This window comes from Balaenoptera ricei, chromosome 2, assembly GCF_028023285.1.
Source record: "Balaenoptera ricei isolate mBalRic1 chromosome 2, mBalRic1.hap2, whole genome shotgun sequence".
NCBI lineage: Eukaryota > Metazoa > Chordata > Mammalia > Artiodactyla > Balaenopteridae > Balaenoptera > Balaenoptera ricei.
Genome location: NC_082640.1, coordinates 32110823 through 32126090, shown reverse-complemented (window position 1 = coordinate 32126090; position 15268 = coordinate 32110823). Strand labels below are relative to the sequence as shown.

The 15268-nt window shown below is 41.8% G+C and overlaps 1 protein-coding gene across 2 annotated transcripts in view; it reads left to right on the top strand.

Moving 5' to 3' along the window:
* Positions 1 to 15268, top strand: part of MTMR10 (myotubularin related protein 10) — a 44920-nt gene that overhangs the window by 14175 nt on the left and 15477 nt on the right. Inside the window, exons 1-4 of one of the 2 annotated variants that reach the window (XM_059912297.1) lie at positions 121 to 204; positions 1644 to 1900; positions 6539 to 6629; positions 13207 to 13390. In XM_059912297.1, coding sequence (XP_059768280.1) covers positions 1841 to 1900; positions 6539 to 6629; positions 13207 to 13390 — 335 coding nt within the window. In that variant the 5' untranslated portion in view covers positions 121 to 204; positions 1644 to 1840. Of the gene's footprint in view, positions 1 to 61; positions 205 to 1643; positions 1901 to 6538; positions 6630 to 13206; positions 13391 to 15268 lie in introns of those variants that run through there. The other variant, XM_059912296.1, reaches the window with a different exon arrangement.

Sequence of the window (15268 nt, the reverse complement as noted above, 5' to 3'; positions counted from 1 at the left end):
GTTAAAGTGTACTAAAGAGTGAATATCAAGAAAGAAATTTTTTTATTTTTTTATTTTTTAGTAAATGACCACAAAAGGAAGCAGAAAGTCCTGGGCCCAAACCAGAAGCTGAAATTTAATCCAACAGAGTTAATTATTTACTGTAAAGATTTCAGAATTGTGAGATTTCGCTTTGATGAATCAGGTCCTGAAAGTGCCAAAAAGGTAATCCTGTTAAGTTTTATCATGGGTTTTGCACTATATTTACCAGTTGCAGTTCTGTATGGAAGTTCTCATTTCTCAGTTGCTCAAATTTTTGGTTTTTTTAGGGAAAGTTATCTCCTTATGTAAAGTCAAAGCCAGGAACGTTAATAGAACTGTTTCCTTGGACTAGTTTATGGCTGCTTTAAAGTATTCTATGTAATTTTTTAATCAGCTCCTAAAATATGAAAGGCTGTCATGCATATCTTTTACATTAAGACCATTACCAGCCATTTTTTTCTTGGTTAAAAAGATTGAAAAGATGGTGATGTATTGTAATTGAGGTTTGTAAGACTTTTAATTCAGTACCTCAGAGCTTTATCAACAAACTAAAAGCTAGACTTAGGTTACATAAGGGTTAGGTAAATGTGTAGTTATCAGAGGGGCCTAATAAATATTAGTGCTTTAGAGAAATTTTAATGAATTAATTTGAGTGATATTCCACACAGGCGGCTAAAAGCTAGGGACTTTTTAATTGGGTTGTTTTTCCCCTGCCTTCTGGGGAATGTTTATTGCAAACTCGTGGAGTAAGATTCAAGGGCAGAAATTCCTCCTTCTTTGATTCCAGATTTTGGGTTTAGCAGAGGAGTGAAGCTGGTGGTCCTAAAGCCCCCCGGGCCAGTCTATGGTTCAGCAAATGCAGAGAATAGTAACAGAATCTCCAGGAGAAGCCTGCTCTCATGTATCGGGAATAGAGGAACAATGAGGGAGCTTTTGTGCCACCAAAAAGGGGTGCATTTGTTTTCCATGGTCAGTAGACTTACTGCAGTAAATTTTCTGTTGATATCAAAATGTGGCTGTCAGAAAGATCTTAAGGCAGCTGTCTTCTTATGGTTTGGTGAGGAGGTGATAGATTTATTTTTAGAACCAGAGTCAATAGTTTCTTTATAGGAGGGCAAACACGAAATGAATGTCTGAAAATGTCTGACCATTGCAGCCAGGTTATGTAGCAGAATGGTGGTGGGATCTATGGCTAAACATTTTCAGGTAGAGTGTGTATAACTACTTTCTTCATGCTGCAGGATGGGAAATTCAGCTAGATAACTTTTAAGGCTACTTTTAGCCGTTCAATTCTGCAGTTTGTGATTTTGGCATTTTACTAATTTGAGATGCCTATTCTTATGTAGAAAGACTTTAGAATTAATTAGGTAGTAGACTGCATATAAAATAGTTTAGCCAAGTTACTTTCTTGAACTCAGATATAGTTGTAATTTAATCAGAGCATCAGGAATCTGCTTGTGAAAACGTTACCTTCAGGATGTGTATCATTTCAAGAATAGGGGCACCATGGAACTTAGGAGATGGTGTTAGGACATGATATTTTTGAAATAAGAAATTGATACAGTGGCCCAATATTCTTTTAGAAAGTTGATATCTCTCCCATTCTCTCCTCTATTTTTCAGATGACAGTATTTCAGTCATTGCAAAGCATAATTATCTGGCTCGTTCTTGCACCATCTAGAGTACTTGTTGGTCATGTTTGATGTGTGAGGCAGTGCGCTAAGTTTAGTTGAGGAGATAAAGCATGAACAAATGAAAACAACAGTACAAAGTAGCAGCATAAAAGATGTTCACACATAAATGATTAGCTTCCAAATGAATGAAACAGATAAAAAGTGCTGTGGAAATTCAGAATATCCCTTCCCTGTTGTTGCTGCTGGTAAGTGCTATAGGGGGCCTCATTGAACTGTCTACTCAAAACAGGCTAGGCTGGTCCAATTTTTTATGCCCTTTCCCAAGACCAGGTTTCTGGCAAAAATCCTTTCCCCACTGTTGTAAAATATAAAAAGCAGTTACCTCAGACCCAAAAGAAATATTCTTTTTGTCTTTGTACAGTCATAAGGGGGGAAACACAGAAAAGAAGCATTGGCATTAAGAATATAAATGGAGAAATTTTTCCCTGATTTACATGTTTTCAAACACAAAGGGTTAAGTCATGTATGGCTGCCAAAGCTTAATGGCTTCATGAGTTAAAAACAAAAATTCTAGCACACCGTGTTATTTCAAGTGAAAGTTTTCATCTAAAATTAGGTAACAGTTGGGGAGTTACAGCTTGATTCTACCTCCTGGAAACTTTGAATGCTAAGTTTTCTCTGGAAATGCTTTGATTTTTGTGAATTGTTTTAAAATGACCAGATGCGTGTTCAGAGTTCTCTGGTGGGTAAACCATTGATTATTTTTGGAAGTACTGAAAGCAGTTATATTCCTATTTGAATTGTGAAATCTCAGAATGCTAAATTGGTTCACATTTTGTTAATTATTGCTCTAAAGCCTTCTGGTAATCTAGTTGGTATTTCCTGAGTAGTATTACGACAAAATTAGATGACATTCATCCTCATTATTCTTGGATTGTAAATAAGGATTTTGGGGATAGGTCTATGTAAAGAGAAAAGGAATTTGGATATCTAGAATTGGACATCTGGCCTCAAAGCAACTTTGAGCCACCATTTCCTTTTGAAGAACCTTTGCTGAGGGGCAAAAGATTGTTTTTAATGATTTATCACTTACATTAAAAAAAAAAAAAAATATATATATATATATAAGATAGTAAGTGAAATATATGCCATTTGTCTCCACTTTATTCTCAAATTAGTTGGCTCTGAACCACTTGTTCAGGCATACTTTCTAGAAATAAAAATTCAACTCATCTATTTAAAGAACAAGTTGGCCTTTCCTGAATTGCCATTTTTGCCTTTAATCTGAGACTTACTCCTCGGTGGCTTTCAGACCACAGAAATACAGGAAACCAGTTTTGTTTGCCCACGTGCCAGCACTGGCTGTGTGTTAATCTTCTCCAGTGCTGTGCCCCCAGCTGGTCTGGGAGGAGAAACCACCAACCGTGGGTACTTCTGGCTTCTGTCCAGAAAAGAATATCAGCCTTGGTCCAAAAATCACCTCAAAAGTAGTTTACTTTTTTTCCTCCAATTAAATATTTACCATAATTTAATGTCTTTAATAAATATTTTCTTCATTTTCTCTGATAGGCCAAATGAACTATTTCAGAGGCAGTTTTTAAAGATGTAGAGAGAGTTTTTCTGAAATTTTTTAACACTTAGGGAGTACATTGCAAAATTAGAATAATTTTACATGAAAATGAGACCTACTTTTTTAAGTCAAACTCTTAGTGATGGAATCTAGGAATGTGGGTGTAGGCTTTTTAAATAGTGTGTACGAAAAAGCTCAAGGAAGAGGACTTCTGGGAAAAAGCTCAAGGAAGAGGACTCCTGGCTTTCTCGATCTTCTCAGAGTGTCCTGCAGTGACAACAGGAATGTAACCTGGATGACACAAGTTGTGTGTGCCTTTGTCAGGGTTCCCAGAGGTAACCCGTACTGAGGTTACCTGAGCTAAGTCCTACACACTTGTGGTTACACTGCTAAACAACATCTATAGTTCAGGCTGTGTCCCCTTCTCCCCCCAAAATCAACCATTGTGCCAGTGATTAAACTGAGTTGGTTTCATATTATTACAGTATTTATAGTCTTCTTTAAATGTGGATGCCATTAAATAAACTCATTTGTTTCCTAACCTTTATAAATGTGAGGTTGTGCTATTTTAAGGGCTTTTTAGAAATGGGCTACGTTGGGTTTTGCCTAGCAGATAGGCTTTGTGGCCATAAAAAAAATATTCCATCATCAGTGATGTGTGGATTTCTTTTGTGTAAACAAGGCCCATGACTGCTTTCTGAATGTCTCAGAGAAAGTGATATCTAGTATTATTGAATTGGAGCATTTTCCTGACTATATTAGTAACTTATTTTGTGAACTAGTATTTTTAGTGCAGCAGCTATTAAGCACAAAGCACCTCCAGAAAGCTACTGATGAGATGGCAGAAATGCAGGGGTCTTCAGGGCTTCCTCAGATCTGTGCAGAGAGACCTCTCCTGGTCTCCTTCTCTAAATTATTAACCTGCTCTCTTCTTCCCTCACTGTAACACTGTACATCCTCTTCCCTGCTGGATTTATTTTCCCCTTTGGCACTTATCATTGTCTAATTTACTGTAGTCTTTCCTGTTTCTCTGGTTTAGTGTCTGTCTTCCCGACTAGAATGTAAGCTTAATGAGAACAGGGTTTGTGTCTGTTTGTTCACTCCCGCATCCCTAGGGCTTAGGATGTGGTGGCGGCGGCTCTGTAAATACCTGTTGAAGGAAGGAGACGTAGTGCCTGCCCTTGAGGAATTGAACTTTGTGGTGGAAGTAAAACAAAGAACCCTATGTCCTCCTTTTTATCCACTCTCATGACTATTGGGTGAAGACCTGGAAAGTACCGCTCCATAAGCACAGTTAACTGAAGAGATGCTTTCTGTTGGAACTATTGTTATTCAGAGAGAACGGGAGGGTTTCCACAGTCAATACTGTGCAATTGGCTCGGTCTGGGAAGGCTGGTGAGGACAGAGACAGCGTGGTTGGCTAAGCAGCGGGGAAGGGTTTCTCGAGCAGAGTGTAGCCGAGGGGATGGCTAGGACTGAGTCAGACACAATATGTGCTTCTAGACCAGGGACGGCTGAGGGGTGGTGGGGAGGGCACAGGATGGCTGGTAGTGGAGAGCTGGTTTGGTGAAGAATCTAGAATAAGAAGGTTTAATTCAGTATGCAGGTATCTGGGAACCACAGCAGATTATCCAGAGAACCAAGTTGTTGGTCAAAATTTGATCTTTGGAAGAGAACCTTTAAGTGTTGTTGTTTTTTTTTTTTTTTTTTTTTTTTGAGAATGTAGGGAAACCCACAGAGATGCCGTAAGGCGAGTATGGCTTAAGGTTGTGACTATGATGGTGTAGAAAAATGGGACAAAAATGAAAAAGAATCTTGAGAAAAGTGCAACAAAGCTTATAAACTAAATATGGTGCCCAGAGGAACAGGAAGTGAGGAGGACTTTTTCAAGGTGTGGATTTCAGTAGTTTGCTGCTGGAAGAAGTGCTTTAAAGACTGTTGAACAGGTAGGGGATGGGAATGTAGGTCACTGTCTCCTAAATTTCCTGGGTGGGACTCTCATAGAAAGCTCTCCCATAGGCATTAAGAAAAGCAGGGTATTACGTAAGTTTCAAGGAGCTTTCTTTGTTGTTGTTGTTTTTAGTCAAAACTAAAACTAATGATAACTCTGTTCTCTTAGATGTATGTTTTAATTTAGTAAGACAGGAAACATTTATTCTAGAAGACTCTTAAAATATATTTTAAACAAGCAACTGACACATACTTACCAGTCAATAGAATTTGCATCAACCCACCCCAGACACCGCTAATTTGACATGGACTAACAATTAACTAAACTTCTTGCTTGCTCACTGTCAAAAGTATATCATTCTGGCTTAATGCTTTTTCTTCTAAATGATGCTTAATCTTTTGAAGTAAGAACATCTATTATTCTGTCCTTGCATATGTCTTCAGTTTCTTCTGTCTTCTTTGCTCATTTAAGAGTGTTTTCTCCCATGGTCTAGTTCAGGGCTTTATGAGCACAGAGCACTATCCTTCATTCTTTCCAACAGCAGTAGAGGGTAATCGCAGCCATGTTTCCACACGTGGCCCTCCTCCCGAGGCCAAGTGTATGCTAAAGTTATTCATCCTCACCGCAGCCTAGGTATTATCTTCATTGTACAGGTGCGCAGATCAAGGCTCCGAGAGATGAGTTGACTTCACACAGGTTACATGGCAGGTGCTTGGTAGAGCTGGGATTCAAGCCCTCATCTGTTGGATTCCAAAGCCCACACTTTTTCCACCATAGGCATAGTCTCAAACCATTTTATTTAAACACAGTTTTTTTGATGTACCTCTTTGAGCCACCCATGTACCTCTGGATTTCTTACTAATTTTTATTTTTTGTAAGAAAAAATTGTAGCTTTTCTATTAAGTTTAGATTTTTAATGCATGAGGTAAGAACATTAAAAGTTCATACCTAACAGTAAGCCTTCCAAATTGATGGTATTAAATCATTATAGTCCATAAAAAATGAAACTTCTCTTTTTCTTTTTTTTAGGAGTGGATATGTCACTGCCTTTTTGGAGAATGCTTCATTAGTTTTCAAGTTTTGTTTATCTGAATAAAAGTACATTCTTGTTAAAATTCAACTCAGCAAACACTTACTGAATACTTAGCATGTAGTCACTAAAGATTAAACAGTGTCATGGGGCACAACAATGAATGAAATCCCTGGCATTAAGGAGCTCTTTCACACTCTAGGTCAACAGGAAAACATGGAAATAAGTCTATAATCCCTGCCCCAGATGACGCTCCCGCACTCAAGGCCTTATTGTACATTTCATTTAACTAAGTATGTTGAAATCAATTCTAAATGTAGAATTTTTCCTAGGTATGCCTTGCAATAGCTCATTATTCCCAGCCAACAGACCTCCAGCTACTCTTTGCATTTGAATATGTTGGGAAAAAATACCACAATTCAGGTAAATATGAAAATATTAACTATTGTGACTAACTTTACATTGTCTAAATTTTATTCTTATGTTTTATGAGAAGCCTCCAAGTACATGAGCTTTAATGATTGTAGAATTATTAGCTTCATAACTGTTAGAGAAGTAAGCACTATATACTAAAAGAGATAACATTTGTCAGATAACATTTAAAAAGTGACGGGGAAGAACCTATAAGCAACTGTAAACATAGGCTTATGAGAATCATGTCAAGTATTTTGCCTATAGTCACTGGCTTGTATTTTATGATGAAGGAAGATACCTCTCCCTCCCTGCCTATTAATTGGTAACTTGACTTAAAGTAATCTTATCTTTTAAGAAAACTGACAGAAAATTAAAAGATATTTGAAACTCATGATCTTTTTTTGGCAAGGTGTGATTTCATGCAGAAGCTGAAATAGCTAAACTTTTTAGTGGACTTCATTAAGATTGTCAAAATATTCATTTTATATTTCTGAATAAGATTCATGAAAGGAAGATGAGCATTCATCCAAAGGACAAGTGTATTTTAAACGGTTTTTATAAAAGTGAATAATTCTGTACACATATATGTCAGTGATGACATCACCAAGGAATATTCCAAGTGATCGTGTAATTCTGTGCATTCTTTTTTTTTTTTTTTTTTTTTAAAGAGATATGCTCCCTGTACATTCACAGTAATTATTTTGGAATCTAGTCTTTGTTTTCAGATTCCTGGGGGATATTTTTCTTTTCTTTTTTTTTTTAATTTTTATTTATTTATTTATTTATGGCTGCATTGGGTCTTCGTTTCTGTGCGAGGGCTTTCTCTTGTTGCGGCAAGTGGGGGCCACTCTTAATCGCGGTGCGCGGGCCTCTCACTATCGCGGCCTCTCTTGTTGTGGAGCACAGGCTCCAGACGCGCAGGCTCAGTAGTTGTGGCTCACGGGCCTAGTTGCTCCGCGGCATGTGGGATCTTCCCGGACCAGGGCTTGAACCCATGTCCCCTGCATTGGCAGGCAGATTCTCAACCACTGCGCCACCAGGGAAGCCCTGTGCATTCTTTTTATATACAAATGTAATTTTGATCAACCAGTTTTCTTTTTTTTTAACCTCATAAAAGGCTAGAGAAAAAACAATGAGGTCATGTCTGACATTAGCCCCTCGTAGGTTAGTGACCACGTGTCCATTTGCCTGCTGGGTCATGTGCTCTTCCAGTCTTTAAGGGAGAGAGATAACTCAGCTACACGTTTATAGTGAAAGGACCGTTCACCCCAGCCAGCATGGTCTGGACAGGCAGCCTATAAATTATTAATTTTACTGGTCCTTTACATTTTGTTACCTCAGAACATATATAGTAATTTAAATAATCTGTATAATAAAAGTATATTCCAGTATCACTGTATTGTAAATGCATTAAAATGTAGGAACAATACACAGTATCTGCAGATGCATATGGTATAAGTACACTTGTAAACACCATAGAGATGATGCAAAGGTCATAGCTTTTATCTTACGGTACTAACAGAAATGGGATAACGAAATACTTATAATTTAATTTTTCTTATCATAGTGCAACTAATTGTAACCTAGGCTTGACCAATCAACTAATTTTTAAAGTTTATTTCTTAACATAAAGAAAATTCACTTATTGTCAGAAAATAAAGTATTGTAGATCCGCACTAGTAGCTAGGCAAATGTTCCTTTGGCGCATCTTCAGGCTACAGACCATGATCATCAGGGTTATCCTCAACAGGACTCTCACCCAGAGTTGCGAGAGAGTAACTGAGATGAAAGCTTCAAGGGAAGGGGCACAAGAGTCGTAGGAGAGCCTTTGATTCCCACTTGCATTTGTTGATGATCAAGACCAATTCTGGATGATACCTTTTTCCTAGTAGAAACGATTCAGTCCAGGGTACAGACCCATGAGTTCTGCACAATGTTCAGCAAGTACAGTGAACTTCATTATGCGTTTGGTGACGTGATGCCTGCTTCAGTTACTTCTCACGGTTGTCTTCATCCGTTCCTCGTGGGCATCTCTGGGTTGATAACAGTTTATTCAGTCCATAGCTTTCCTACTACTGGTTTCCTTATTCCCGTCAGTCACTTCTCTGTATCTTCTCATATGTAGCTTGTGGAGAAAATAACAATTGATAAGTAACACTTAAAATATTCAGGAACACTTTTTATATTGCATCCTTCAGACTCCTCCTCCTTGACAGTCACTTCATAAACATAACACTTGGCCAAAGTTTTGTTAAGATTCCTCATAGGGTAACATCCTTTCATATCCTTCCATGCTGTTGCAGAAGCATAAACTGCACCTTTAAGAGCAAAAGAAGCCTGAAATTTCCACACACTGCAGTCAGAATTCATTAATTTGTGAGTGAAAGAGGCCCAATAATCCACTCTTGAACTTCTGGATGACACCTTGATTCATTGGCTGGATTAAAGAAGTCCTTTTTGCAGGCAGGTAGGTGACAAAGCTGTTTCCACAAATAAGATGTGAAGCTAGAGGATGTCCCCTGCAATTGTCTAAGAATCTTTTAGCTGGCCTTAGGCCTTCTGAGGTTTTCTTTCGTGTTCGGCATCACTTGAGTGAAAAGTCAGTCATCCAGGTACTTCTGTGAGGATCGCGAAGTATGGGAGATGCCCAGCACCCAGAGACTTCGGGACACTCCACACGCTGACACCGCGGGAGGCGCTGGCACAAACAGGAACGATGGTTCTATTTTTGCTCTTTTAACTTGAAAGAACCCACGAGGACGCTGTTTTCACTAGTCAGCTTATTATTGGACAAATAATGTCCCAAAAATACAGATCCATCTTCGTCATACTTCTGGACTAAAGAATTGAAAACCTCAGGTTACCTGCCGCCTCAGTGTTGGCAGCTCCACTGCATGACAGACACCTGCTTGCAGATGCGGTGACATAATCTCAAGGTGCAGTGTAGGCTCACAGCAGAAGATGGACGTTTTCAGTGACGTTATTTTACTTTGTGATTTTATCCTTTTTTTTAAACATGGGTCTTAGTATTAGGTTTTCCTTTAGATGCTTATTTGAAAACCACTTACAGAGGACAAAATCCATTTGAAATAGTGTAGAAATTTTTAAAGTTTGTTGCTTGTCAGTTTTTAAAATATTCTCAGTGTAGCTGTAAATGGTTGTGATTGGTTCTCGTGTCTCGGGAATAGGAGCGCACCAGCCTTGAGCGCCGGGATCCCTGGGGGAGCTTTTAGAAGGACAGCCATGCCGGCCCCACCCCAGGCCCACCAAGTCCGAATCTCCTGTCCGAACCGCTTTGTTGACTCCGCTCTCTTGAACTTCTTAATGATCGCAGTTCTGTTTTTCCCTTCTTTGCCCTTCTTTGTGACTTCTCATTTCTGCAGTGCCATCAAAGTGATAGGCTTTCTTTTCATTTGTTGACCACTTTTATTGTCTTTACTGTTGCTTGAGGCCATTCTGAATATGGAGGGGGCTAGTTAAGTGGAAACTCTTAAGATCATTTCAACTCGGTCTAGGATTAGACTTGTGAACTGTGTCACGGAAGATAGTGACGGTCAGGAGGGCTGACCTTGTTTCATTTTCAGTTGGCTGAGGAGGGGTGTCCTAAAACCTCAGTCAGGTAACCGTCAGGGGAGCCAGATCTTCCTAAGACGACTGGCTTGGCCAGTCTGTTGCTGCAGCCCCTATTAGTAATCCACTAGTAGAGCAGGCCACAGGCATCGGGCCTCTGGGACTTTCTGAAAAGCATTAAAATTTCCAGACTTTGTAATGGCAGATTGGGTACCTGCTACACATTCCATAATAAGCTCTCACTGAAGATGTTGAGTGTATCAGAGATCTGGTCCTGGTTGCTGAGAAATGGACCGGTTCTGAACAAGTAAAACCTGTGAAATAGCAAACAGTACAAGATCTTGTAGTTGCTGTCACTTTGTGTTCAGAAGAATTCACCTATTCTTAGTTAGATCTTGAGACTTTATATGTTTTGCCAGAGGACCAATCTTGTAAACAGTGAGCATGTTCTCAGCCTAGCTTCCTAAGTCTGTAACCTCAGAACACTGAAAAGTATGCAGGTCTGGATTCCCAGCTAGGGCTGAGCTGCTAAGTATTTACATAGCTCTTTACAATGTTCCAGTGTGTTCTTTCAGCTTCTCTTTTGGTGGTGGTGGTCACTGCCTGGTGGGGACCTCTGTGCAGTGTTGCTTAGTAATGATGGTAGCAGGTAGTGTGTCTGTTCCTGGTTCTAACGAGGATGATGTTTGCTGCGTGTTTCTGATAAGTACCCTTTATCAAGTGAAGGAAATTCCCTTTGATTCCCAATTTGCTAAATTTTTCTGTATTTTATATCATGAGCACGTGTTGGACTCTTATCAAATGTTTTTCTGCACTTGCGAGGGTTTTTTCCCCTTTAATTTGGTCATATGATGAATTCCTTAGGTTTTCTAGTATTGGCTAGCTTGCTGTGGTTTTTGGTGCTCTGCTACACAGCATGTGAAATGGGAATTGCCTGGAAGTTCCACGCAGGTTCCGCATTCTGGAGAGATCACAAGTCCCAGCTCCCCAGCATGTCTTCTGGTGGTTGTTACTCCAGAGCAGGCACTGAGACAGAGTGGCCCACCAGGATATGGGCTTAGAAGTAGCATTTTAATTTTTAACAAGCTCTGTTAAAATCGGAAGCATCATAATTATAATTCTGATGCCACTTAAAGGATAAAATGCAAAAGTGCTAGCCTGGCACCTGAGACCCTTCATAATCTAGAGTAGCGCCATCCAGTAATGGGAATGTTCTGTCACCTGCATCGTCCAGTAGAGAAGCCACTGGCCACATGTGGCCGTTGAGCACTTGAATGTGCCTGGTGCAATTGAGGAACTGATTTTAAAATCTTTGTTTAATTTAAATTTCAGTTGAAATTTAAGCAGCACGTGTGGCTGGTGGTTCCTGTCTGGTGCAGCACGGCTTGAGAGGCTAGGCCCCGTCGCGTTTCCCAGCCTTCCTTCCGCCACCTCTGGCACCCTTAGTGCGCTCGCTGTAGTTCATTACTCGACGCTGTGCCGTCCTTCCGCATGTCTTACGTCCCGCTCTGCGCAGCACGCCTGTCTCCTCCTCACCAGCCACCTGCGAGCGTTTGCATTGGCTGGTTCTTCAGGACTCTGCTCAGAGCTGCTCGGGTCGGAGACCTTCCCGCCCCAGCCTGCAGCCCCAGTCGCAGTGGGTTCCCCCTCCACCCGCATCGCTCTCATCCACCCGGCGCGCTGTCACCAACGCCTCAAAGTAGGGGTGAAATCTTAGCTCGCTTGTCAGTGTTCAGGCCTTAGCACGTGGTAGGTTCTCAGAAAATACCTGTTTTGCACCAGGTTTAGTAAATAGTCCACGGGAACGGGCGTGGCATGTTCACGGGACAAAGAAGGGTTTTCACGGCTGCAGTGGGATGGGAGTTCGGGAATAATGGGCAGTAACGGTCAGGGCAGGTCTGCGAGGGCTCTTTAAGAGAAGTTGTTTAGGTTTGCTGGATTCAGTTGGAAATAAGTATGATTGCACAGTTGGGGGCAAGGGTAGCGTCCTGAAAGCCTGATTTCAGGAAGTGTGTCCTGTGGCAGCTGCAGGCTGGTCTGAGTGCAGCAGAACATCGGTCGGGCTGTCAGCTGAGAGACTGGCCGTGGTTGCAGCCTGCACAGGGAGACCCTGGGCCAGGAGAGGGATGCCGTCTGTCACCCAGATCAAGCTGCCTGTGGGACACCCTTCTTTGTGGTCACACTGAGGCCCTCCTGAGGCTGTGCGCATGCTCCCAGCAGGTGGCCGCGCCTCTCAAGTGGAGAAGGCTCCTTGCTAAGGAAGGTCAAGTCTAGGCCCTCTGCTGAGTCTCCAGTGGCCTGGCACTCTGGTGGAGGCTAAGGAATCTATGTCAACTTATCAAAGAAAAATCGTGTAGAGATAGGAGACCAAGAATGTCATAGCGAGTCATACATAGAAAAGGGTTAAGAAGTAAACACTGGAAAGATGAAAGATTCGGACAGCTTGAGAACGGAGGTGATTGTTGGATGCGTTCATTTTTCCAGGCAAAACGTGGGGAGAAAACTAGCAGTGACTTGGATTTACGCCATAGCTTGGGGTAGGGAGTTGAGGGAGGCTTGTGAATGGTGTCCGTAAACCGGTAGGGATAGAAGACAATTGAAAGTTAAGGAGGAAACGTGAGCAGCAGGCGTCGGTCACCCTTTCAGAAGGTGGCCAGTAAAAGGGAGGGGAACTGTGCAGCGTAGTAGCAAGAGTGGTCCAGGGTGGTCACGTGAAAGCCCTTTCAAAGCCAAGGTTGCCCGTTTGTGAGTGAAGGCGTTGAAGGCAGAGCCAGCGGAAGGATAGGGTATCGAAGGTGCTACAGGGTGGGGACGAGCTGGACGAGGACAGGACACAGTGGGCTGTTCTGCGGGGGGGCCGCCCCTTCCCCAGGACGGCCGGAACGGGTAGGGGGGCCTTGGAGAGACTGGAGACAAACAGGGAAGAGGTGCCACATTGCAGTGTGTTTGTGACAGGAGGCACGGAGAGAGGAGAGGGAATTTGAAGCAGAATTAATACTATTGCTTTTTCTTACAGCCAGCAAAGCTAATGGAATACCCTCAGGAGGTGGAGGAGGCGGTGGCATTGGAGCTGGGGGTGGCAGCAGCCAAAAAACTCCGCTGTTTGAAACTTACTCAGACTGGGACAGAGAAGTCAAGAGGACAGGTGCCTCCGGGTGGAGAGTTTGTTCCATTAACGAGGGCTACATGATATCCACCTGGTAAGTCCAGCTTTGACAGTGTGGTTCATGGCTGGGAGTGACTTCTTAGGAGTAATCATCAAACTCTGCTGTCATTGATAACTTTCAAGTTATGGCTAATGGAATATTTATTTTTAATAATGCTTTAATATTTTGTTTTAAAGATAAGGACTTCTTTTTTTAAACATAATCGCAATGTCAGCATCCATTGAAAAGAAATTGATAATAATTCCAGTAGTATTGTCAATCATCCAGTGTTTATTTGCATTCATATCTTGTGTCTTTTTCGGTTGGTTTGTTCAGATCAGGGTCACATTGAACTTGCATGATCTGTCTCAGGCTTTTTAATCTGTGAGTCTCCTTCCATCCCTTTTTTTTACCTGCCATTTTTTTGTTGTTGACAAAACTAGGTCAAATGTTCTGTGGACTTTTTCCCTTTCTAGATATTGCTGGGTTTATCACTGTGGTGTCCTTTAATGTGTTCCTCTGTCTACTGTATATGAAATGTTAGCTAGCTCTAGGGGCTTAAATAATTACAGCTGACCTTTGAACAACACGGATTTGAACAGCGTGGGTCCACTTCCACGCAGATTTTTTTTTAACAGTAAATACTACAGTACGGCAGGATCCCCGTTGGTTGAATATGCAGGTGCGGAACCATGGGTGTAGAAGAAGCACGTATAGGGAGGGCCAACTATAAGTTATATGCAGATTTTCAGCTGTGCAGAGGGTCTGCACACCTAACCCCGGCGTTGTTCAAGGGTCAGCTGTAATTAGGTTCAGTTCCAGGTTTGGGGCAAGAGCGCTTCCTCAGGTGGGCTGGGCACCCCCTGTGGCATCGCCGGGGCTCCGGGCATCATTGTGACGCTGACCAACCTGTGGGCCCCACAGCAGTCAGCCTGCTCCACCCACTGCTAAGTTCCCCTTTTACAGAGTGGGTTTAGCTGCCAAAAATGGTTATTCATTAGCAGTGAGGATCATTGCCCAGATCCTTCATTTATTGAGGATTGCTATTGGTCATATTCCAGTTCTCTCAGCAACTCTTTAGTACCTAAAATACAGTTTGTATGAGGAAGGCAGTATCAATGTTTACTTTTTCCCCTTTACTTAACCCGTTTTCAGAAGGGGTTCTTTCCTAGAATCCTCCAAAAGTGACCAGAAAATTCTTTTTTAATTTTTTACTTGTTTAATATTATTTAGTATTCGGATTTGGGGGATGTTTTGTTTTAATGTCATTCAAGTCCTCCTTAGTTTTTTCAGATAAGCAGTGTTGTGAACAAAGTGCGAGTACCTTCTAGGAGTGCAGTGCTGAGGAAGGGGCTTGGGAGCACGCGGCTTGAGTCTTCCTCTGCCTCCCCTTGAATTTGAACTTTGTGGCCAGCGTGCATTACGTGTTGAGAAGCCTGTGACAGGGCCTGCCTCTGTCCCCTACCTGGCCATGTGAGCAGAGGAAGGAAAAGAGATGTCTTCAGGTGCAGTGAGCTTGCCCGGTAGTAACTGCTCTCTAACCCACGTCCCAGAGTCCACCTGCCTTTGGGAGATGGGAAGCAGAGAAGGGGGAGATGAGAAGGGGGTGGAAGCTTCTCGGGAGATTTGTGGGCTTGGTTTGGTTTGGTCTGGTGTGCCTGGTATCTCCTACCCATAGCCTGTCGAGAGAACGATGGTGGACATGTTTTTCAGAAATTGCATATGTTTGATTAATAGTCATCCTGGAAAATATTTCAGATGCTTCCTTTGGATTGTTCCCCCACTATAAGTATAACAACTGTGATAATTGAGCACATCGCACGCATTTTAGATGAGATGTCTAGGCTCATCAGTGGCACCCACGGTGCCCACTGCACGGCCACTGAGTAGGGTGCACGTTAATTAAATGTGGGGTCTGCAGAGCACGCTTAT